Source organism: Amphiura filiformis, chromosome 2 (assembly GCF_039555335.1).
Source record: "Amphiura filiformis chromosome 2, Afil_fr2py, whole genome shotgun sequence".
Taxonomy (NCBI): Eukaryota; Metazoa; Echinodermata; class Ophiuroidea; order Amphilepidida; family Amphiuridae; genus Amphiura; species Amphiura filiformis.
The window spans coordinates 53,287,891-53,314,705 of NC_092629.1; the positions used below are offsets into that span (position 1 = coordinate 53,287,891).

The 26,815-nt window shown below is 37.4% G+C and overlaps 1 protein-coding gene across 2 annotated transcripts; it reads left to right on the forward strand.

Annotated features, from left to right (window-relative positions):
• Positions 1-26,409, forward strand: LOC140146375 (gamma-soluble NSF attachment protein-like). Of its 2 annotated transcripts, none has more exons than XM_072168205.1 (10): positions 1-66; positions 10,137-10,204; positions 13,319-13,403; positions 14,777-14,825; positions 16,572-16,681; positions 19,461-19,527; positions 21,626-21,775; positions 22,348-22,427; positions 23,157-23,286; positions 23,803-26,409. In XM_072168205.1, the coding sequence occupies exons 1-10, from the start codon at positions 8-10 to the stop codon at positions 23,920-23,922; spliced, it is 918 nt and encodes a 305-aa protein (XP_072024306.1). In that variant the 5' UTR covers positions 1-7; the 3' UTR covers positions 23,923-26,409. The 2 variants fall into 2 exon arrangements, with proteins under 2 accessions (XP_072024306.1, XP_072024305.1); XM_072168204.1 differs by lacking the exon at positions 14,777-14,825 and adding an exon at positions 15,484-15,532.
• The last annotated feature ends 406 nt before the right edge of the window (positions 26,410-26,815 follow it).

Sequence of the window (26,815 nt, forward strand, 5' to 3'; positions counted from 1 at the left end):
CAGCAAAATGGCTTCCAATCAGAAGGTCAGCGAAGCTCTGGAGCACATTGAAAAAGCCGAGAAAAGGTACAGTAACCCACGCGATGTCGTAAAAATAGCACCGGAATACGAGATAACAGTTGTTTTTGTATATGATAAGGTTTTTATAGGCAAATTGCTTGCAAAATGTATTTGTTTCTTCAATTTTACTCTGGTCATTTTTTCTTCTGCCAAATTCGGCAGCATTTCATGATTTCACTCAGTGTTGCATCAGATTCGGGGATTCGAAGATATCTTGTTATTAGTATGTTTTATGATTTGTCATCTCAACAAACATACAATACTCACTGACAAACAACATGGTTTCCGTCAAAAGCACTCTTGCGAAACTCAACTCATCCTCACAATACAAGACCTCCTGGCAAGTTCTCTCTACAATTATAAAGGAAGACTCGCAATTCGCAAACGCAAATCGAAATCCACTGAAATTTTGGGAATAAGCTTTTTTCGTGGATATTAAACTACTGAAAAATGTCATAAAAGGAGGATGCTAGGGTCACAAAATCCTCTTTTTAACACCAACAACTCGCGTAGATAGTGTGTTAGTGTGTATGCCCAGCGAGGTCGATCACGTCACACTTAGTGTGACGGAAACCAGACAACTCGCCCCAAATACAACTCGCCTAACGCTGGACAACTGGCCTCATGGACAACTCGCCCTAACGGACAACTCGCCCCAGTAGTAACACACTGGCCCCACATACAAACTCGTATTTAGTGTACGTAGAGAATATCTTCTCTAGCATACGTAAGAACGTTTTATCACTCGGCTAGGGATAGAACAATGGTATATCAACAACTACATGAACATCGTTAGTTGGCAAAATGTTGTGATAATTATTGCTTGAAATTTCGGTCAATATTTGACAACTTATACTTTGGCACGAACGGCAAGTCGCACATCGGCATTCAGTAACATCACTATCAGTAGAATACACACACTCATCAACTCGAATAGTAATTAATAAGTAGTCAATAGAAAACAACATACCAATTAATATTCTTGGGTATGGCAAGTCCAAATTAAGGTGCAAAATTAAGCAAAATTGACACCAGAATTTCGATCATCCGTGCGATCACCGTACAGCGAAACCTGTCGAATTCCACTACCATGACACTGGCCAAACTACCGTCGATCGCGACGTTCTTTGTATGTTGTAATTATTTTCGTTTTATAGCGCATAACATTGAATTGAGGACGTAGAGGAGGGCCAAGAAGTTCTACCCGATAATATAATTATGTAATGCCGAGATATACGGACGTGTGTCCTGAACTCGCCACCCTTAGCGTTACATGACAAATATTATGAATTTTTACACCAACCGGGTTTCTAATTAGATTATCTCCACAATCATCAACCCTAAACTAGCAAAAGTATACATTTTTGGAAAGCAGAAGGCATAAGCAATTCAAATATATACATTTCAACTCATTATACAGGGTGACCTGCAAGTTATATAGGGTGGAATAAAAAAGATTTTGATAAAAAATGGGCCACTCAATGCATTGCTTATTACCAACTTACAGTAATAAACTGGAAGTAAACAACATTCATTTGGTTAGAGGATATGAAGAGCCAACTGACTTTGGAAGAAACCAAAATCACAGCTGTTTGGTAATTTCGAAATATAGGGTGTCCCAAAGTATGTCAGATTTTTTTACAATTCAACATATTTTGAACCTAAACATGTTCCCCCTAACCCATACAGAAAAAATATGTCCATATTTAGATTCCTGGTCAAATTTCCCTTCAGAAAATCTTTACTTTGACTATGATAGGATAGGAAATTAAAATTTTACAGTAACTTTTAGATTTTGAAGACATCTGCATTACTTACTACAGTGTTTAATATGACAACGGGTAGTTTTGTATGGAAAAGTTTGTATTTTCTTGACTAAACCAATCATAAATGATTAAAAACAATTAGTAGAATTGTTTAGCTGTAAGGCCATTAGTCTTTTAGATGCTAAATAGAGTCCAAATCCAATTTACACCCTTTAGAGAAGCATATTACGCCTAAAAATACCAATCCCATAGAGTTTGTGTGTACCACATCCCCCACCACCACATCCCCCACCACCGCCACCCTGCCCATTCTGAATTATATGACGCACAGTGTCAGTATTAATAACGTTCAAGTATTTCTTTTTACAGGGTTGAAAGTGCATTTTATTTAGCAATAAAATGAGACCACAAGCATGACAATAACTTCTTGCTTGACAGAGATATCATCATTTGTTTTGAGTCGACTTTGGCAAAATGTAACGCCGCCACCTTTTTTTGGTAGCGAGCTCAAGACACACGACCATACCGTAAAGAATCCACCGTAAAATAGTCTACTCAAAGTATAAATATGGCAAAACAAAACATTATATAAAAAAATAATAAAACAACAACAAACAACGCTTGCGAGTTTTGTGTATTTTTTACCTCAGGTTGAGATGTTCAAAACTTGCACATTGTGCAGTCCTATAAGCTCCTATAAACATATGAAGATCTTCTTTGACATAACGAAACTATTGAAAGGACTGAAAAATATTTGGCAAATTTGTCAAAGATAAACGAGCACAGCTAGCAAAACAAACGCAGCAGCAGCTTTGAGATATTTTATGGGTTCCGTGCTGTGCACTGACTTTCGCCCCCCTTTTTGCACCGCGTGTTAGCGGCGGATTATTGCTGCCACTTACACAAAAACACCGGTGTGTTATGTGTTCAATCAATGGTACTGTGACTAAGCACATGGAACTCCGCGAAAGTGCCAGAACAAACCGACGGCGTACCTTGCTTGACAAGTCCCCGGGCCCGCGGCCGCGTGCTTTATTACATACTGATGTAGGCTACGATCGATTGCTTGACAAGTTCCCGGGTCAAGTAGTTTGCTCTCAATTTGATTAAGACCCCGAGAATCTACGGGCCGTGTTTTTTTGTTTGCGACGGAGGCGTATCGGGAGACAGTGTCGTGAAGAAGAAAAATGCAATGATTTTGTTTGCAAAACTGGTTAAAGCCTACTATTAATACGATTTCGGTCTAAATTAATTTGGTTATTCTTTGCCAAATATTATTATAGTAACAACTGTCAGGAAAGTTTTCTGGTCATTCTAAACTGTGGTGTTCTATAATATAAACAAAGATATAAAATTATCAATTATAGGGCCTATATCTTTAATTTAAATATTATTATTTTAATTATATAATTTTCTATATATCAGATAGGGGGGCCTACATTTTTTTTTAATGTACATACGAGTACATAATGTATTTTTATGATTTTGATAATTGTGATTGACAGTTAGGCCTATCATGGTTCATTTTGTTTTTGCAACTTGATCATGATTGATTTAAACACCACGGCAACTTAACTCCCAAGTGGACATGCGTCGCTGGCTATCTCTATATGAGCTTAATATGACCAGAACGACCCGAGGGCATCTAGGTCCCTAACCTTCCCATTTTTAAATCTTGGTACTTTTGTAGGTACAAGGTAGCCCTTTTTATTTTATAGCGTGCATGTCAAGTCATTTTCATCTTATGGTTGATGACGTTTTTCAGATAAAATAACTTTTCTTCCACACCCGCAGGCCGCACAGACCTTCCTCGCATGCACTGTTAGTTAAACACGTTTAAGAAAACCAACAACAACACACACACAAAGAACACACAGATTAAATGTTTCCTATTTTCTCTACAAATGTCAAACTTAAAAAAATATGCACAATATATTGTATTACTATTAGTCCTATATTATGTTGTAAGAGAATTAAATGAGAAAGATTTTCCATTTCGAATTATAGCGGAAAGAAAACACAAATTTGGATTTATGCGCGCAAAAGTAACATTTTCCATTTCCGCGCTCAATTCGTCGAGTAGGATATGTGTGTTCAATGTGTGGGTGGGGGCGTGGGTGTTTCTTTCTGTTTTCGTGATTGCTGTAAAACTACAATGATGATGTACTTAGCTGGCACCCAAGTACCCAAGAAAACAAGACAGTAGGCATAATAAACCTTTAACAACAACATCTCTCCACATCCTCGCCCCGAATCTCGCCCCTACCGACACACACGCCCATAAAACGCACACCTAGTACCTTCATGAGCAGTAGGCTATTGAACACACATAGGCCTACTCGAAGAATTGAGCGCGGAAATGGAAAATGTTACTTTTGCGCCCGGCTTTTGCGCGCATAACTTAATTTGTTTTCTTTTCTTTTTCCTGCAGTGCGGTAGGCGTATATATATAGAGAGAGACATTATTATATCATCATGCATGGTACTGTATACTTTTAATGTGGGAATGAGATTTTAATGTAGGAATGGGATTTTGACGCAGTAGGCATACTAAACCACTAACATGGAATCAAAGAGTGTGCAGGACTATATCTTACTGCAGCCTATCGTCTTGCACAAGACCGAAATAGCTGGAATGACATCATCAAAAGTCATGACTCATAGGACGACGACGACATAATTCTAAAGTCTCGTTGACTTCTGTTTTGTTTATTTGTTCTCTCTGCATCCACTCCGGACACGCACCCTTCCCCACACCCTATAGGCCTATGTACATATCACGCACCCTCATGAACACGCATACTCAACAGAAGAATTGAGCGAGGAAATGGAAAATGTTACTTTTGCGCACATAAATCCGAATTTGTGTTTTCTTTCTCCAATAATTCGAAATGGAAAATCTCAGTTTTTATTATTATTAGGTTTCTGTCTTTCATTTCCCATGTTGATGATTATACATTTCTGCATGTTGTACATGCATTATTTCTTTCAAACCTATATATTATATTAATCATACTTATTTATGAAAAAGGGTGCAATCTGACTATATTCTGATTTGTAAATAATTGACAGTTATTTGATCATGTCGATAGATTATGCTACATGCAGCAGTGCGCTTCAATTCGCCGGTGCTCCTTTGTTAAAAGGGAATTCCTAGTTGGAGACAGTCAAAGAGCTTTAAAATCTCCGATAAATTAATTCATGGTTGAATAATAGCATTTTCATCAACGCAACATAACATTATGTAGGCCTATATTTGATAATGACTATTACCAGTAACACCCGGAGGGGGCCTTTACATATGATATGCTTAATAAATAAAATTTAAATAATAAATAAACTCGGCTTCCAAATCTAGGTATATCAAACACCCAGATTCGGAAGTGGTCCTTTGTTACCAAAAATAAATAGATGTTTGAATTGGTGAATTGGCGATCTGATACATAAAAAATACAAAATTATATAATTAAAACAATTAAAGATATATAATTAATTTAGATTTATATCTTTGATTTATATTATAGAACACCACAGTTTAAAATAACCAGAAATCTTTCCTGACAGTTGTTACTATAATAATATTGGGCAAAGAATAACCAAATTAAAATTAGACCGAAATCGTTGATCGTATTAATACTAGGCTTTAACCAGTTTTGCAAACAAAATCATTTCATTTTTCTTCTTCAAGGCACTGCCTCCCGATACGCCTCCGTCGCAAACACAAAACGCGACCCGTAATTCTCGGGGTCTTAATCAAATTGAGAGCAGACTACTTGACCAGGGGACTTGTCAAGCAATCGATCGTAGCCTACATCAGTGTGTAAAGCACGCGGCAGCGGGCCCGGGGACTTGTCAAGCAAGGTACGCCGTCGGTGTGTTCTGGCACTTTCGCCGAGTTCCGCTTACTTAATCACGGTACCATTGATTGAACATGATCACACCCGACGTTTTCGTGTAAGTGGCAGCAAATAATCCGCCGCTAACACGCGGTGCAAAAAAAAAAAAAAAAAAAGGGGGGGGTGAAAGTCAGTGCATAGCACGGAACCCACAAAATATCTCAAATCTGCTGCTGGTGTTGGTTTTGCTCATTTGTCTTTGAAAAATTTGCCAAATATTTTTTCAGTCCTTTTAATAGTTTCATTTTGTCAAAGAAGATCTCTGATTTAATATGTTTATAGGACTGCAAGTTTTAAACATCTGAAAGTGTGATCTCAAACTTATTTTGAGGCTTTTTTTTTATACCTAACTGAGTCGGTAAAATAAAAATGCACAAAACTCGCAAGCGTTTTGTTGTTGTTGTTTATTATTATTATTATTATTTTTATAATGTTTTGTTTTGCCATATTATATACTTTGAGTAGGCCATTTTATGGTGGATTCTTTACGGTGTATCTCGGCAAGGCATAATTATAATTGGAAAAACGTGCGAAGAACGACGCGATCGACGGCAGTTTGACCAGTGTCATGGTAGTGGAATTCGACAGGTTTCGATGTACGGTGATCGTCCGGGTGATCGAAATCCTGGCGTCAATTCTGCTCAATTTTACAACTTTTAGACTTGACATACCCAAGAATATTAATTGGTATGCTGTTTCTATTTTAACTACTTTAGTATTATGAAACAATTAATTTCTACTGAGTGCGTGTATTCTACTGATGTTTCTGAATACCGATTGACATTTATTTATGCGCGAATTTCCGTTCGTGCGCTTTATAGTGTACTAATAAGTTGTCACATTTGACCAACATTTTCAGCAATAATCATCACAAAATAATGCCAATTGACGTTCATTTAGTTGTTGATATACCATTGTTCTATCCCTGTAGCAGTGTGATAAAACCTTCTTACGTATGCTAGAGAAGATATTCTCTGCGTACTTATCATTGGGGTGAGTTGTACGTGGGGCCAGTTTGTATACGTGGGGCGAGTTGTCCGTTGGGGCGAGTTGTCCGTTGGGGCGAGTTGTATTTGGGGCGAGTCGTCTGGCATTCCAATTCGGTGTGACGTGCCCTGAACTCCCAATAACTTTCGTAAGCGACCGACAAATTGCAGGAAAGCGTGCCAATTTAAGCTTCCTGTAATATCTATTGCACATAACATACGAAGTCACAAACTTACAAACTTGCACTTCAAATACAGCAGACCAGCTGTTAATTATTACCGATCCTGTAGAATAACTTACATAATCTTCAATTTCATGGAATCCCGTTGCTCAGAATTGCAAATGTCATTTTTATCTGTCAAATCCGCTGTGTATGTGCTCAGAGATTTTATGATATGCTCCATAAATCACAGGTGTGAAACTGACTTTATACCGTAACCATTTCCGATGGGCGGTAACCTTCCAAACACGTGTGATTGGCGATGACAGCGTGAGAGCGCAGAGTGCAATTTTGACAGTCGTAAACATTTACCACAAGATCCGATATACCCGGAAGTGAGCACACGATTTCGGCTTTTTATTTCTTATAAAAAGAATTATGGGTAAAATGGGCAAGGGGCTAGCTTTGCAGACTCGGGTCACAGTGCCGTTGTGTACATAGAAACCAGTTATGATTGGCTGATTATCCTGTTGTGGATGGGTAGATATCCAATCACTGCATTGGTTAGAAACTTTTATTGATTAATCGGTAGTATTGATTAATAATTGGCTTTGTTGTTAAAAATCAGTGTCGTGTTTTCATGATGGCGAGTCAGTGTTGAACGAAAATTTGCCGAGTGAATGAGCATGCAAGTTGACTTTTACGGGAGTCTCGGCGCAAGTCGACCCCTGTGCAATTTAGCGATTGTCAATGACATGCAATGTATTAAGCTTACTGAAGTTACTCACACGATATGGCATGGCAGTTTTTGCATTTTTGTCCCTTTTAATTGACAAATTGGAGTGGGGAGGCATTTATTAGAGGGGAGCATTTGATATACAAGTGCTTTTCAGATCATTGCTTAATCAGATCATGTTGAATGCTTGGGCTTGCTTGCAGTAGCAGGGCTGTCAACTTTTGGAATTTCTTGGCGTGAGACAGAGCCGTACCAGGATTTGCCGACTCCAATGTTCATTTTGTACCATGATTATTTGAGCCACGGCGCTCGGGAATGTGAAAAGCGGGGGGGTAGGTGGAGCAACAAATTATTCATGACGATGCGTGAGATTTTACTCATTTTCCAGCTTTTTGCGTGAGATTTACTAGCTTGGCGTGAGACCGTGAGAAAGTGACCCAATGCGTGAGAGTTGACAGCCCTGGCAGTAGTCACTTCATGCTGAGGTGTTTTGGGGTAAAAGTTTGGCAAATAGAAAATTCACTGGGTTTGTGCTTTGTGGAATGAATAATGGTAGGCCTATGGTACAATGTACATGAAAATAAACTCAACCCAGAAACTATCGAAACGATTATAGATGGTCAGATATATATCGGGAACTGAAATATATAGCAAAAACTTATTAAAATGTATATAAAGCGCAGCATTTTGATACCTCTTTTGTTGTTGAGTTATGTGCGCTTGAGTGGTTTCAAGTCAGATTTTGAAAGTTGCACTCAGCTCCTATTCAAGCTAAATGCGTTCGTCGTGTACACACACACACACACAAAATCAAGACAAGACACCGATGTGCTCTGTTTACTTAACCATGAACTTTACTTTATTTTACTCCTTCGACTTCCAACTCCAATACTTGCTACCCTTTACTTATCTCTATCTCACTGCACTGACTATCACTGACTGGATTCGTCATCGCATGCTCTGAACAAGATGTCTTATCTTCCCTTGGTCAATGTCTCGCCATTTCCTGAGCAGGATGCGGCGAAGGCCTTCTAAGGTGGTGTCAGGCTTGATTGCCTTGTTAGCTTTCCTCTTAAGAGTGTCCCACTCCCACAAGTGTTCTAGTGGATTAAGGTCAGGGCTCTTTGCAGGCCAGTCGAGAGTATCCACCCCCTTTGTCTTGATTTTGTGTGTGTGTGTGTACACGACGAACGCATTTGGCTTGAATAGGAGCTGAGTGCAACTTTCAAAATCCGACTTGAAGCCACTCAAGTGCCCATAACTCGACCAAATGATATCGTAGGGCAACAAAAGAGGTGTCAAAATACGCAGGAGAACGCTGCGCTTTATGTGATACCGTACATTAAATAAGTTTTTGCTATATGTTTCAGTTCCCGATATATCTGACCATCTATAATCGTTTCGATACTTTCTGGGTTGAGTTTAGCAACCTAATACTGGACATGGGTTATTCCAGTTGTCACAGTTGAAATCTATTACACCCGCTATGGAAGACAATCAAGACATGACCTTAATGATCTCACACACAGGAGGTGTAGATTTCAAAATATGGAGTCTACCATTCAAGTAACCCTATTAGAAATTCACACTCCCTGTGAGAGAGATTAAGGTAGTGTCTTCGATATGGAGTTAATGGATTTCAACTGGAATAACCTCATTGAGTAGACTATCATTGATTCATTTTCATTCATTTCATTCAGCTGCGAATTCGAAGCAGGTGACTGCAAAGTTTCTTCATGTACCACGATCCGAAGCCAAAGCAGCAATGGCATCTGGCAGTAAAAAGTTGTAGAAGCCCCAACAGTTTTTGTACATAAGACAAGTAGGATGTTCTTTGCCTTCCAGGTCTTCTTTTACTACGCAATGGGGTGTAGAGAGCATATATCCTGCAGAATTCATCTTCCTGCATCCTTAGAATATGTCCCAGGAATCGTAGAACTTTGTAGTGACTTTCACTTGACTGAGTTGATAAGACTATCATTTATTGTGTTGTAAAGTGCAAGTTCATAATTAAACTGGCCTCAAAAAGAAACTTATAATTTTTCACAAGGTCATATCTTAAAATCCTGTCCATAAAAATGAACAAAAATTACACACAGGATTACTTCCATACTCTACTCTAAACACATGTCAGTAACCAAGCAGTTGTCCAACTTACACAACAGTAACATGCACTGACACGGAACAGCTTCCGGGACCACATTCACAGGCGAATAATTGGAACCCAGCAAAAGAAATCTGTGAGAATGTGTGTACACAAGTTCTTTACACATGCAATTATTTCAAAAGAGTAAGTGGAATAGTGTGGAACGGGGCTGCTTCTGCTTTTCACACACTTTCTTTAAGAAACAGGTCTTGTTCCACACTATTGAAGTATTGAAGTAATTCTGTGTGCAATTTTTGTTCATTTTTATGGACAGGATTTTAAGATATGACCTTGTGAAAAATTGTAAGTTTCTTTTTGAGGCCAGTTTATGTACATTGTACATTTGTACTTACCATTTTTTAATTAACATATTTCCTTATTTCAGTCTGAAGACATCATTTTTCAAGTGGACACCAGACTTTGATTCCGCTGCACATGAATATGAGAAAGCAGGTAAATGAGATGTAAATTTAGTGCCCTGCGGGGCAACTCGAAAATCCAAAATACCCTGGACCGATTCGGACTACCAGCAGAGCAGATTAAACAAAATCATGGGTCAGTCAGGGAATATCAACGAGTTGGGCCGGACCAATTTGAGTTCTTGCTGAGATGAAACGGATCGTGTCATTTCTTCTGGTCGAATTGGTATCATTCGCAGGATCTGGCTGGAAAAAATCTTGCCCTGCAGGGCACTATTACAAGTTTCCCACATAAATTTACTTTCATGTGGCTTCATGATTTTTGTTCACTGAAATGTTCCAAATAAGTATGGTAATGAAATAATCCATGCGCATATTTTTTTTGGGGGGGGCGTGGGGGGCGCAAATGCAGGGGGCGGCCAAAATGAAGGGCGGAGGAAGAAGAAGGGGCGGAAAAAACAGGGGGCAAAAACGAAGGGGGCGGCAAAAAGAATTAGTAAATAAAAAAAGGGCGAAAAAATTTGATAAAGCATAAAATTTTTTGAAAATGTGTTGCTTTTAGGCGCTTGCGCCTGAAACTTTTTTTTTTTTTTTTTCTTCACTTTTCAAACGATCGAGAAAAAAATTGGGTCAACCTTTTCGGGCTGTTGACGAAGGGGGGGCAAAATTGAATTTTCTTCGGCCCGCGGGGTTGGGGCGGCCACGGTACGCCACTGTAATTTGCCACACAATTTCATCTTTTTCCATAAACTTTGAAACCATAGCTTTTTTTTGCCCCTTTTTATCAATTAGTAAATCTCACTTTAAAAAAAAACCCACTAGTTATAGATAAGGTAGTGAAAAAATAATTAATTTGTTTATGAATCTCTGTCGCTTGAAAAATGTAGTCGGATACAAAATATATTGTGTTGATTTATTTTGTGTGATATTGATCAATGATGCATTGCCCATCCATCACTGTCTTGGACACAGATATTGCGCCATCAATTGACGAAATGTATACGTCCATGTGTTTACCATGTGACTTGGGGGTGATTTGAGGGGACCCCACTTGAGATGAGTCTGGTATTTATTTCTAGCTATCATGTAAATGAGACACATGTAGCAGCCGACAAGTGCATCATTTTGATATGGATGTACACAATTCATGTTATTAAGGGCTGGGTGAACGTTTGGACAGTATTTATTTTGGGACATCAGAGCACATCAGACATATCGAATTGCATTCGAATCGAAGAATGTCATTCTGATATCAAATAATTTTGATTTTTGAAATTCGCAATTTAATACACATTTTATGGCAAATCATTAAAATTGATATTTTTGATATTTAACAGTACTTGAAGTAAACTTTAGAAATCTGATGATTTATACTTAAAGTGTATGTAGCTGGGAGGAAAAGCCGATGATCAATTGAAAATGTTGACCTTTCAGATTGAAGATATGGATTTTTTTTCCCAAAACACACAAAAAAATAGGTCTTTTTGGGAAAAAAAAATCCATATCTTCAATATGAAAGGTCAAAATTTTCAATTGACTGTCGGCTTTTCCTCCCTGCTACATACACTTTAAGAATATAACATTAAATTTATATAATTTACTTTGAGGACTGTTATATATCAAAAATTTGAAAAATATCAAATTTTATAATTTGTCATAAAATTTGTATTATATTGTGATTTTCAAAAATGAAAATTATTTGATATCAGAAAGACATGCTTCAGATTCAGAATGCAATTCGATAGGTCTGAGGGGCTCTCATGTCCCACAAAAAATACTGTCGAAACGCTCATTTTAGATCCCTTAAGAAGTTACATCTGGGAAAATAGCATCCACTGTTGCAGCAGTCAATTTTGCTGTGAAATTGCAGTTTTATGCTTGTGGAGGTGAAAAGAAGATTTTTGGAATATCTACAATAAATAATTGAGTCTCTACTGACTTTTCTTTCTCTCAGAAGCCTCAATATATTTGGTTGCATTTCTGAAACATCTGGGTGTATTTGGGTGATTTCAGACACATCAGGGTGCATTCCAAATACATTTGGGTGCATTTCAGACACATGTGGGTGCATTCCTAATGCATTTGGGTGCATTACGGTCGGGGAACCCTAACCAAACGTTGTATTGAAATCAGTCTTTTTGAATAAAATAAACTAGGGTGCATCAGACGCCCCTCATGTCAAAGAATTTGTTGTCCCCAGTCTTAAAATGTGCCAATGATCATAAAAGTAAGCTGTGCAAAATTTGAAGGAAATCTGAAATTGTCTAGTGGGGCCTCCGAGAGCCTGAAGTTAATGCATTGGATCTATGCATTAAAGTTTGTTGACCCCTGTGTAATTTCAATTAGAAGCTACTGCGAACTTTTAAAATATCCGCTACATGCAAACCGATTGGTCTCACAAGCTGAAATTACATGAGCTGATAGTCCTGGGGTAGGGGCACTCACATAACGGTCTGTACAAGATATGCGTGACCAAGAAAACAAGTAAAGACGGTGTTTTTGTTTTCTTGTTTTCATCTCAAATGCGGCAAAAGGGTTGTGTGACACCGCCCTGAACGCACTGTTATTTATAATTATGGGCCTATTTCAATATTATCTCGAAGAGGATCATTCATACTATCAGCTCATGTAATTACAGCTGCTGAGACCAAACGATTTGGATTTAGCGGGTATTTAAAAACATCGCCTAGCTTCTCATTGAAATTGTACAGGGGTCAACGAACTTTTATACATAGACCCAATGCAATAACTTTAGGCTCTCAGAGGCCCCACTAGACAACTTCTGATTCACTTCAAATTTTGCACAGCTTATTTTTATGATCATTGGCACATTTTAAGACTAGGGACAGAATGATCGATTGAAATTAACCAAATTGAGGGGCGTTTGATGCACCCTAATAAACACACTATCTGTGGTCATCTTGTGACTCCCTACATTTTGGTCAATCAAAAATGTTATGATCTCCCCTATTTTGCTTTCCAAAAATTTATGACCCGCCATATATTTGGGACCCTCCCTTCCGAAGAAAATTAGGCCTTAGGCCCTGACCGTAAATGCTCAAAAATCCGCAAGCCCTATTTGTGTCACACATGTTACAGAAGATTGGTCGAAATAACAAATTTATGTTTACTCTTGATTTATTTTCAGCTGTGTGTTACAAGAATGCCAAGTCACCAGCAGATGCTAGAAAGATGTACATAAAGGCAGCAGATTGCCATAGGAATTGCCAAGCGTATCCTTTATTAAAACTGGTGTACCACAAGGTTCCTTACTGGGCCCCTTATTGTTTGCCTTTCATTGTGTGTTCAGAGCATTAAGGCAGTAGATTGCTAGTTTTGTTAGAAAGCTGACCTACTCCCTGTGGATCTAATGATTACAACAGAAACATAATCCAGAGCCCCTAAGCATCTGTAATAAATTGGGAAGTTCTCGGGGGTGGGGATTGGGGAACTGTCGTAGCCCTACGGTTGGGGGGGGGGTATTGAATTTTATTAAATTAGTCGTACAGGGAACATTTTTGTATGTGCAGTCCTACAGTGACTTTTTTAATGTATTTCTCTGACACCTTCAGCATCATCTAATTCCTCCAATTGCCACAACAAGCAAAGGCGTCATGTAAACTTACAACCATTAAATCCAAACGCTATGTATTTTAGATGGGTGATCTACTAGGTAGTATCCTTAAATTCAATTAAACTAAACATTGATTCATTGATTGCATTACCCATGTGTAAGGGAACAAAGCCAAAAAAGTTCCATGAAATGTTAATGTAACTACTAGAGGTGTTAACGACACATGATTTCTAATTCAACACTTTGTTGGGGAAAAATATGACAATCGACACATGTTGAACTCGCAAAAAGTTGATAGATTAAAATCACGCCATTATGAGTTATGATTGCCAACTTCTGGTGTAAACATAACATAAACATACTTCCTGGTTAGTTCTACTTCAGGGTTCGGGTCAACTTTGGGAAATAATTTTTGATTTTCCGATGAAACATGATCGTACGGTGTCGGTTAGCTTATTTGGACAAAATAGCATGGAAATTTCATTTTTTTTCTTTTTGATATTTGGCATAAAGTGTCGAAGAGGGGCAATTTATTTTGACATGTCGGATTTAGGGTCATGTCAACAATAATACGACACATATGGCAATCAGTTAATACCTTTACCTACAAAATTCTTATGGCAGCCACCTGCAGAGGTATACAGTCGCCAAGGTACCACAAAGTACCTACATAGTACCAATGCTGCTACTGCACACAAGACTCACCAGCAGTGTACTGCACATGGTATACCTGTTTAGGTGACCCCAATAGGAATTGTGTAGTCCAGTTATATTTGAAAGCTGACCACTCCCTGTGGATCAGAATATCATCAGTCAGTGTTTCTAGAGATTATAAGAGAGACATATGTAATCCATATTTTAACCCATTCCTAACTAAACTAGTTTCATCTATAGGGCTTTGTTGATCTTTTGGTTTGTTCCTTAAGTTTTTAAAATATATGTTGTTAAAAAGCGTAACCCTGCCTACGTTAAGAGGAATTAGCTAGTGAAGTATTCATAATAGCATAATCCTTAATAATGGACAACTACTAGACTCTTCCACGCAGCCAAAGATTACAAACAAGCAGGGTTTATATGTAAGGTATGTGGTTGCGTATTCGTGAGATATTATGTAAAGTGATAATCTTGAGGTTTTCTGTACAAAATATTTTGTGAGATCTGCTTTACCAAATGATCTAGAATCATTTTTGTACCATAAGCACCTTGACAAAGTCAATAGGTCAATCTCATGGTATTATTAACCCATTTATCATTTAAGCCATTGTTATGATCAAAGACAGAAGTAAAAAGAATAGTTTGTGCCTGACATCATCTGTCAATTAAATTCGGGGATGGTTTGTTTACAAGTATCGTAATGATTGAGTTTCTGAACACAGTGGAAAAACAGTGTGCCTTTTGGTTAATTTTGCACCTTCAAATCATCCCAAATCGTCTCAAAAAGGGCTTAGTAATTAATAGGAAACTTTCTTTCCTGAAAGCACCCATGTCAACAATGCCTAGAAAAGTTGCTTTTTGCTTTGTAAAAGTACCATCATTTTTGCCATCTGAGATTTGTTTTCTCCAATCAGCATCCGATGATTCTTTTTACATGCTACTTATCAATCAAGGGCGTGAGGAGTTTGATTACCAGTGATGGCAGATACAAACTAGTCTTTTAAATTCTGTCTTAGATTATAGTGTACATATGTCATGGTGGTTATCTAACCATAGCATTGATCCTTAATGTTGTACGATATCAGACTCTTTCACTGTGCTAAAGACTATGAGCAAGCAGCCAATATATCCAAGGTAGGTTTTATGTAGGCAGTTTCATTATTCATTATTTGACACGCAGGTGTTGTATTAAAAAGCATTTCTTAGCCCTTATGCCAGATTGCATGCACATTTACAATTACATACATCAGATATTTTGAGAATTTGAGAAAAATGAATTTGTCATTGAAATAATAAAAGTGTTACGTTAGTGAAAAAGAAAAGTTGGTGTATGCGGGAAACAATAACCAATTTTCATTGGCTGTACATATGACCTGCAGTGTATGTGTGTTCCTTCCATTATACATGACTGCTGTATCCTGTGCTGTAACTTCTGCAGTGAAAGGGCAATGGAATTTTACCAAATTATTTATCCCCCGACACCCCCCAACCACAAAAAAAAACCCTACAACAACAACAACAAAAAAAGGCCGCAATATTAAACAGTCCAGTACATCTCATCAGGCTTTTTGATATTATTTTAAAATGCTGATAAATGAAACTAGTGTTTTCTTGAAACAATCAGCTCCATTTATTGTCATTTACAGCTTTCTTTTCAATATTTTGGTTTTTATTGTTTTGGCTAGAAATAAGGCAAAACAAAAAAATACTTATTTCTCCAAACCTTTTCTTTAAGATTTTTTATTTTTTAAAGATTTTTGTTTAAAACTTCATTTTGAATTAAGATGTGATTTGTGAGTGTTCAAAAGTGCACAGCATAAAATTGTGGTTGATTTACACAATTGAAAGAAACTATACACAATGCGAGTATCGAATTGAGTAACTTTCTTCCAAATTTGTCCCAGAATTTCATGATTTTACTGCAAAAAAATAAAATAAATGAATTTGCAGTTTCAGCTGACATGGATGCGCTAAGAAAAACAAATGTGCGCGGCGGCTTTGAGATATCCATATTTTTTCGTTTGGCCTAATGCCATTACAATTTTTTCCTTTGTTGTTTTATGTGAGCTGATCTTGGCTATGAATAATGATGATCTCAAAATTGTATCTATTTCTCTTGTCTTTACTACAATGAGGATATTAATATTGTTTTTGTTTGTCTATTTCTTTTCAGGATCTAAAAAAATATGATGAATGTGTAGACCTAATAAAGAAGGCAGCTTTTATGTACAGGGAACATGGGGCTCCTGATACGGCAGCTATCACATTAGAAAAAGCTGCAAAGTAAGTCAAATATGTGTGTGGCCTGCTCCCACAAAATGAGCGTAAAGTCGCAAATTGGTAGTTTTGAGACCTCCTGGCTGCTGAGTTGATGTTCTTTGTTTGATGCACACATGTACAAACTAGTAGTATGTCCTTTATGAATATCCTATTGTGCATGTTATGCCCCATTCACAAAGGACATACTACTGTCATACATAAATGCCCTTTTCACAAAGACATACTTCTGGCATGTACAGAACATCAATTCAGCAGCCAGGGGTCTCTGAACTATCAACTTGCGATTTTACGTTCATTTTGTGGGCGCAGGCCACATGGTTTAGAGGCAGTAATGTAGCCGTCCCCACCTGCCTGTGGAACATATTACTCCCTCACCCCACCCCCTGTGGGATGCTGTCCCTCCTGATATGTTAGATTTTTAGGCCATCCTTAACCAATTTTACCATTTTTGTCAAATATATCCCTCCCCTTAAAGTCACATTGGCTCCCCGCAGGAAAAATCTGACTATGTCACTGCCTAAAGTGCTATTCCTAGGCCCATGAAAAAAGGGAGGGGAGCAGTTCTAGGGGGATCACAGGCGGCTCCTGATACTGCAGCTATCACAGTAGAAAAAGCTGCAAAGTAAGGGACATGTGAGGTCTACACTTTGCTTCACATCATGTTTGATAGTGGTAGTGACGTAGATGTGTATTTCGCTGATTCCAGTATCAAATCATGCACACTAATACTTGCAGATTGTATGCATACATACAAGAGCGGTTTGTTGGTACGTTTGCGGCACACACCTAGGTTTCATTATCATTGAGGTATGGGACTTTTTATTTTTTCGGAGAAGAGCAGGTAGGGCAACTACTTGTTTGTATTTCTACATGTTCATACTTCATATTCTGTGAATTTTGGTAAATTCGCACGAGTCCGTTTTTTTTTAAATCACATTTTTGTTCCTAAAATGGGGTTTATAGTGCCCTCAACGGGCACTCTCGCCATAGGGCTACACGTAAAGACCAGTTATAGACAAATGGCCCTAAAATAAAACGGACTCGTTCATTTTTCCTCAAATTTTGCATATGATGTAGATTTAACATCTGGAATGTAATGCAAGTGGTGTCGTTGCTGCTCTTCTAAATTCATTTATAAAATGTCCGCCCCAGACCAAGGTGCACACCCACATAAAATTCCTAATATTACTACCAATCTGGAGGTGCAACGTAGTATAGAGGGCTAGCCTTGTCCAAGAACCCTGAAAAACAGGGTTAAAATAATCTGCTCTGATGTGTAGCAAAAAAAGTGTTTAAATCGCAGAACTGGTGCACAATTTTAAGGAAAATTGTTCACAGATATCACAGTGTTGTAAAACACCTTCTCTGTATGCTTAATCGCTTGCTACATTACCAGTCAGTCAAACTTTAACCCCTGAGCACTACCTGCCGATCTAACATTGCCTCTGATTGGTCAATTACGTGATATCTTCACTTTAATCACCAATCAGAATGGAACTTTGCAAATAATTCACCCCAATTTTTTTTGTGTTTTGAAATTATTCTAACAATGTTGCTGATTGGTCCAATTCATAATGAAAACTTCTTTTTGACCAATAGGCAGGTAGTTCTCATAGGGTTAACAAAATTCTGAATACGGTCGTGTCGTGGCGACGTTACATTTTGCCAAAGTCGACTCAAAACAAATGATGATATCTCTGTCAAGCAAGAAGGTATTGTCATGCTTGTGGTCTCATTTTATTGCTAAATAAAATGCACTTTCAACCCTGTAAAAAGAAATACTTGAACCTTTTTAATACTGACACTGTGCTTCATAGAATTCAGAATAGGCAGGGTGGCGGTGGTGGGGGATGTGGTACACACAAACTCTATGGAATTGGTATTTTTAGTGCGTAATCTGCTTCTGTAAAGGCTGTAAATTGGATTTGGACTCTATTTAGCATCTAAAACACTCATGGCCTTACAGCTAAACAATTCTACTAATTGTTTTCAATAATTTATGATTGGTTTAGTCTAGAAAATACAAACTTTTCCATACAAAACTACCCGTTGTCATATTAAACTCTGTAGTAAGTAATGCAGATGTCTTCAAAATCTAAAAGTTACTGTAAAATTTTAATTACTTATCCTATCATAGTCAAAGTATAGATTTTCTGAAGGGAAATTGGACGAGGAATCTAAATATATATGGACATATTTTTTCTGTATGGGTTAGGGGGAAAATGTTAAGGTTCAAAATATGTTGAATTGTAAAAAAATCTAACATACTTTGGGACACCCTATATTCCTAGATTACCAAACAGCTGTGATTTTGGTTTCTTCCAAAGTCAGTTGGCTCTCCATATCCTCTAACCAAATGAATGTTGTTTACTTCCAGTTTATTACTGTAAGTTGGTAATAAGCAATGCATTGAGTGACCCATTTTTTATCAAAATCTTTTTTATTCCACCCTGTATAACTTGCAGGTCGCCCTGTATAATGAGTTGAAATGTATATATTTGAATTGCTTATGCCTTCAGCTTTCCAAAAATGTATACTTTTGCTAGTTTAGGGTTGATGATTGTCGAGATAATCTAATTAGAAACCGGTTGGTGTAAAAATTCATAATATTTGTCATGTAACGCTAAGGGTGGCGAGTTCAGGACATACGGCCATACTTACGTTTTGTACGTTGTCAATGTGAAGTATTTTTAGATGGCTAAAATAATATCGTAAGTACCTTTTTTTAATTTATGTATTTGATGATGATGATTATTTCACTATGTTGCTTTTATTGTTTCAGAACGATGGAAACCGTTAATACTAATGTTGCTGTAGATCTGTACATGGAAGCGGCAGATATTGTTATGGTAAGTTGAGTCATTATGTTAATGTATGTATATTCATACGTAGTGGTAAATGTAAATAGAAAGCAAATTTAACTTCTACACTATCTCAAATTTGGTACACTCGCCAAAGCACTTTCACCGGCTCAACCGTCGTCTTCAATGGATGTTATTACTCCGAAGATTTGTTGTTGCTAGTGATGTTGAGATACGTCCAATGATGTCACAGATGAGGTCAAACAAGATGATGTTGTGGTCCCTGGGGAATGGGGGGGGGGGGGGTTTGGGGAGTCAGGAAGTTTAATTTGATGCAGCGTGTTTATACTGTATACTGAGCACCTCACATTACCGCACTTTCACCTTCACTTGCATTTTTATTAAACCTTCATCGGATCGTTTCTACTGCGCTGTAAATGCAGGGTAACAAGTCCCTACTTCATGTATTTAATGGGGAAGGGGGAAGTCCAGAAAATATTTCTTATGACCTTCAAGGTCAGATTTTGAATGCTTGCACTGTATTGTAGTAGGCTAACTTACTATGTCACCCACTAAATCTTCACCCTAACTGTTTTTAAAGAGAACGTTACCGCATATATCACCGTGGTTGCCTGTGAGGTTCACTCGCATCACCCCGCATTCACCTTCACCCGGTCTGTTTCTTAACTCAAATTCACCGACAGCCGTTGCTCAGTAGATATATACTGTGGAATCCCCTTCAGCTATAAACAAAGACCATAGTGTAATAATTATGTTTGTGTTTATACATAATCTTGTTCTTGTTCATTGCAGTAGTTTTCTCTGTTTTCCAGTGCAGTGAGCGGCATTTAAATAAAAATAAAAATTCATAAATTTATAGATTCATAGTGCACAATGCCAGCTCACAGGCCTCAGCACACTTTACAGATTTTTTGCCAACCACTGTGGCCCATGACACGCCTTATAAACCATTATACACCATTCTATTACCCCCACGACCCATTATTCAAAATTGCGCACTGTGATTTGTTGAAACGCGTCATATGAAAGACCATTAATTAGCAATAAAGTGGCCAGGGCAACAAACTTTATATTCTTCTGGCATCACAGCGCACAGCAAAGCGCAATGCAGTATATTAGCATTATATTCTACGCAAAGCATTACGCTTGGTTACGCATTCTGCAATACTCGCTATCACTTACGCTTTGGCTACACGTAGGCGCTCCACCTTGAGGTTTTAAACAACTTGAAATATTTGGGCAAAAAATGTGATATTTTCTCTTTAAATCGCACTATTTTGTGGTAATAGAATAGAATGTGCCTCACCCATTATTTACTGCCTCGGACACATTATTTGCGTGTAAAGGATAATGCATTACCCTTTATTTCTTAATTCAGGGACGCAGCTTAATATAGACGTAGTCTCTATAGTAGTCTACCAATATATAACTAAGCACAGGAGAATTTGTGACGTGCAAAAAAAAGATTTTTCAAAATATCCATTTTTAAGTATTCATTCAATTTAAGTTTTCACTAAAATTGAAGGAAATCATGGCGATCTGGTTTACAATCCATGCAGAAAATGAACCAATGCAACAAGCTAAGGGGAAATATTTCTGGAAAAAAAGGAGAACAAATATTTTTAAAATTTAAAAACTGCAATTTTGAACTTTTTTGAGGGAAATGCGCACATTTTGGGAATATGTGACATGATCAAGGGGAATGAGTCACATGTCGACCCTGGTCGAAAATGAGTTTTACACATGTTTCTAAAGAGGACATTTGCAGCTTTCAGAAACCGAAAACCCCATGTTGATACGACTTTTCATTGCCAAGTTACGTCAATTTATCGATCGCTGAAAACAATATTATAACAAAAGAATTTTAACACTTTCTTTGCCAATATCTCAAAATCAATATTAGCGACACCCGACTCATTTCCCTTGATCGTGTCACATATTATGGACAAGTAAATTGTCCAAAACTGCTGCGCAAAATTTACTCTCAAAAATTGCGCATTTTAATTTCCCGGTGCTTATATAATACCATTGCAACCATTTGACAAATGCTTTCACTCAAGTACCATACTATTCATCATTATATAACATTGTAGCATTTTGTTGCTCTTACATGCACTTCCTGTAGGTTGACGAGAGATTGAGACAAGCTGTCGATTCCCTGTCGAAAGCTTCCAGGCTGTTGGTTAGAAACAGGGATTTTCAGAAAGCTCTAGAAGTTATGAAGAAAGAACTTGATATGTATGTAGAGCTGGAACAAGAAGGGAAGATACACAAGGTAAGGCAATAGAAACAAATTCGATATTTCGATCGTCCATCGATGCTTGGTCGATCCTTATTATTTATGAAATCAAAACAGGGACTCTAGAATACCAATGAAGTAGCTGCGTGGCATGTACCCCTGGGACGGCATCAATAAGACTTGTGAAGTGTAAGTGCAATGTGGTTCATGATTGGTGTGAATGATCATACCACATGCACTACACACAATCATTATACATGTTGTCACTAGTATGTGCTTACATGTTGTTCAGCTGTTTTTGTTTGTATTCATGCAACATCTTTTTGATCTAGTTTCCGAAGATTTCCGATCATCAGCTGAAGGTCTATACGGGTGTTATCTTACATACATGTGTAATTGTTGGTCGATCCTTCATGTAATTATTTTGTGTAAGCTAATCCAAACTCTAACTCTAGGCCTAATCCTAATCATAACCCTAATGCTAATCCTAACCCTAACCCTATTCCTAACTCTAAACTAACCTTAACCGTAACCCTAATTTTGTGTAAAATTACATGAAGGAGTAACCTAATTGTTAAAAAAAATTCTTTTATGTTTACTTTTTTCAGTGTATAGCAATTCAAATTCTGATTCATTTGCATAGAGGTGATTGGGTAGCAGCAGATCAAGCTCATAAAACAGCTATGGGGTGAGTGTACTTTATATAGTTCCTCTTTTCACTTTAACCCAACAGTTTGGATGGAATCCTGATTTTGAAATTTTACATGTGATGTTCTCTTTCCCCGCAGAAGCCTCGCATGAGTGCGGCTTCCCGCACTCTTATGTATCTGAGGGTACTCGTGTTCGTCGGCAAACTATGAAAACACCCCATTTTGCATATCATTTCGCAAACTTTTCAGAGGAAAAATGCCAGTTTTTTAGGGATTTTGCAAATTGTGTGCCCTTTTTTTGGTTCAAACACAAACAATATTTCTAAGATACCCTTTGTTGGACAGAAACTCGTACTACAAGTCCCGAAACTGAGGAATGTTTGCACATTTTTATTTCCAAAAATAAGAATTTTTAGCAGTATTATGAGCATGATGATTTTAAGCACATTTATTTTACTTAAAGGAGTATTTCGAGATCCTAGCATCTTCTTTTTATGACATTTTTCAGTAGATATCCACTCCCAAATGTTCAGGTGATTCCAATTTTGCGTTTGCAAGTTAAACATGATTATGTGGATCCCCACTGTTGAAATTTTGTTCTTTTACACCAGAATGTAATTCAAATTTGACGATATTTTTGCTAAACGAATTAATCTGGAAGAAATTTGTGTACATAAACATTATGTAGCCAGAGATTTGCAGTGGTAAAAAAAACTATTTAATACGGTTAACATGTTGTATGAATTTTGACTTGTTTTGGTCTGTAGGTATATTGGTTATGCACAAAGCGAGGTATCACTCTTACTTCAAGAGTTAATAGAGGCATATGATCAACAGGACCCAGACAAGGCATCAGAACTCTTATATAACCCATACTTTACCCATCTAGATAATGATGTAAGTTTTATCGTTTGCTTTCTTTGTTTGGTTGCTTCCTTTTACCATAGCTATGGTAATTAGAGGTTAACCTCCTGGGTACTACCTACCAATCTAACATTGCCTCTGATTGGTCAATTACATGATATCTTCACTTTAAATCACCAATCAGAATGGAGCTTTGGAAATAATTCACCCCAATTTATTGTGTGGTGAAATTATTCTAACAATGTTGCTGATTGGCCCGATTGATAATGAGAACTTCTTTTTGGCCAATCGGCAGGTAGTTCTCATGGGGTTAATAACTGTGCATCGGTTATTTGGAGGGCATTGTGAAAAATCAAAAAATTTGCCTTTTGAACTGAGGAATATCCCAAGATCTGAAGCAAAATGTTTAGATTTATCACAATGCCCGACATTGTTACTGATGCAAAGATACAAGAATCACAAGAAGTCAAGAAAATTTAGAAATTTTTTTAAGAAGTTGTATTAAATATTAAAATAAATTGTATAATATATATATATATTTTTCTGTAGTATGTGAAATTGGCTAGGACATTGAGAGTACCAGGCTATGGAGGTGGTGGTGCAGGCGGAGGAGGAGGGGGAGGAGAACAACAGGAGGAGGAAGATGAGTACGCTGGTGGGCTGTGCTAGCAATGGAGGGGGTCACTACTTAAGAGTACCCTGGTAGGCTGTGCTAGCAATGGAGGGGTCTCTACTTGAGAGTACTCTGGTGGGATGTGCTAGCAATGGGGGGTCTCCACTTTAAGGTGGAAACAGAGTTGACCAGCTAGGCTAACTCCTTGTAGCATCTGTTATGTGTATGCTGGTGGGCTGTCCTAGCAATGGGGGAAGTCTCTAATCAATTAGCACAACATAGTTGACCAGGCCAAACCTTTCACTGCAGCAGCATGTATATAGTATTACTATCATTACATTACCACCAATCATAAAATGTTTATGCCAGTTGGCAAATCAGTGGGCTGTTCCAGTTGAAATCCATACACCCCCTATGGAAGACATGCCTTTAATCTTTCGTATCAGGAGCGTGAATTTCAAAATGGAGTTACCTGAATAGGTGATGCCATTTGAAATCTACACCCCCTGTGTGGGAGATTAAGGACATGTCTTCCATAGGGGGTGTATGGATTTCAACAGGAATAGCCCAATGGTACCTCATAGTGGCCTAGCTGAGGTTTTGTCAGTGGAGACAAGTCCATGTTGAGGGACAGGGCCCAATGTACTAAGTCATCAAAATTGTCAAGAAAAAATTGTAATGATACAATATTTAGCGCATGATTTTTAACTGGTTCTTTGTATTGTAAAGAAGCAAACTTTACAAAGAAACACCTCTACAGTGGATGTGGGGTCAGGGGCCCAAATGGCAAAATATCATCAGTAGGGTGGTTGTGCCCTGGCCCCTTCCCCCAGAGTTACACCATTGAGCTTGGCATAAATTCTGCTACTTGTTCAAAGAGCTTAGCATATTAACATAGGATGTGAGTGTTTTTGCTTGTGCTGGACTATTATGTTATAGAGATTGTACAATTGATATACTCAAAGTTATTTACTTTGTAACATTCCATTCATCCCATTTTTTGTCATCTAACAAGATAATTCTATCATTAGCATATAGTAAAAGAAAGTTGTATGAACTACTCTGGTTATTTTACAGGAGAAGCATTTTTGTGCTTTATCACAAAGTTTTTGTGCTGTATCGAATGGACTGTAATGTCGGAAAAGCTTGTTTTGAAATGGCCTATTGAACCTCTCAAAAAACAATAGAAAACAAATGATTTCCCAACTCTTTGACTGATTGTTTACTACCTTGCAAACAAGCCACAGGGATATGTAATACATCATTGTAAATCTTATTTTTAGGAGAATCTGCTTGTCCAATTTCTCAAAATTGAAAATGCTGACATTACAACCCATTAAAGGTGACATAAAAGTGAACTGCATCAATGTCTGATGATCCTCATTGTAGGCCTCCTCATTGGAATAAAGATATCTTGATACATGCATGCTTTATTTCTGCTTAACCCAGTAAAATAATGTTATTAGTAATATTATAACCAATATTATATAATATTATAACTAAATGTTGCTGCAAATGACACATACAATTTTATTTCACTCACATGAAGGTATGCAACAGAAGTGTTAAAAAAGGCTGTAATGAATTTTGTTCTTAATGCAAAAATTTATGAACTTCCAAATTCCAGAAAAATACAGCACTGATTTATTTTGAATGAAAACATTTTTTTTTTTGGCTTAAGATTGGGACATGTTTCATTTACCAAAACAGGAATCTTAAAAAGTCATTGTTGTATTTTTCTGCAATTAGGTGTATGTAATATATTTCCCCATATATATTACCGTAAAAACTCGATAGTTAGCATAATGTGCTTACTATCGAGCACTGTTAAAACATGCAAAACGTGTAAAGAGTTTTGAGCAAATCATGAATACATAAAGTTATATACGAACAAGTAAACCTGCAAATGTGTGTCTCAACCCCATTAGCTCAGTTGGTAAAGCGCCAGACTTTGGTACAATTTCATATTTTCAAAAGCGCTCGATAATAAGCACATATGCTAAGCATCAAGTTTTTACGGTATATAATTCTGGTTATTTTATATACATTATTGTCTAGTGAAATAACCACAAAAATGTGATGTGAGGCATACTTTGCCAAAGTATTGAAGTACAAAGACTTCCTTTCATCCATTTGTTGTTGTTTTTTATTATTATTATAAAGTAAAAGTCAAACAGTGAGTACCCATCTACATGAGAAACAAAATTGTAAATATATTGAAAAAAAAAATCGAAATATTCAAACAGTTCTTTAGCCATAATTCCCAGATGTCTACTTTATCTCCTACTTATGTAATACTGTATGCTGAAAATACATAATGAGGGTGTAGGGAAAGAAGGCCCTATCTGAAATAGCTGCCAGGTGCCATATTTTATGATTATGTACAATATAGAATGCAGAAATTATCCAAATGTCTATGGGGCAGCTATTGCAGATAGGACCTTGTGGCACTAATCCCTTGATTAATATGTCGTTGTTGGGCAGGAAAAACCTCCTATGTGCTTGTGGCCAGTGAACATGTTTAAAACAAAACTGCCATCAGGTTACATTAGTCCGACGAGTAGGACCTGTTTTTTTCTTAGTTTACCAACTCTGATGCTCTGATCGCTCAAGAAAGATTAACCACAAAAGTCCACTATCCTCCATTTTGGGGGGCGCGGTCACTGGACTTTCGCGATTCGTCTTTCTTGCGCCATGTGAGATAGTGATCATAGTGTGAAAAGTGTATAGTCTGGTAACTTAGAAATAAAAGATGTTTGTGAAATGTAAAATAATATTGTATATAGATTGTACTCTGTTAAAGTTAAAAATGTTCAACCTACATTTATTTAAATGTTCAACCTACATTTATTTTTGTGTTTTTGAGTTCCAAGCAACTGCCGCGAAAATAACAATGCGCGAATATATTCTTTTCGTGTATAGATCAATCAATATAGGAACCTTAGAATA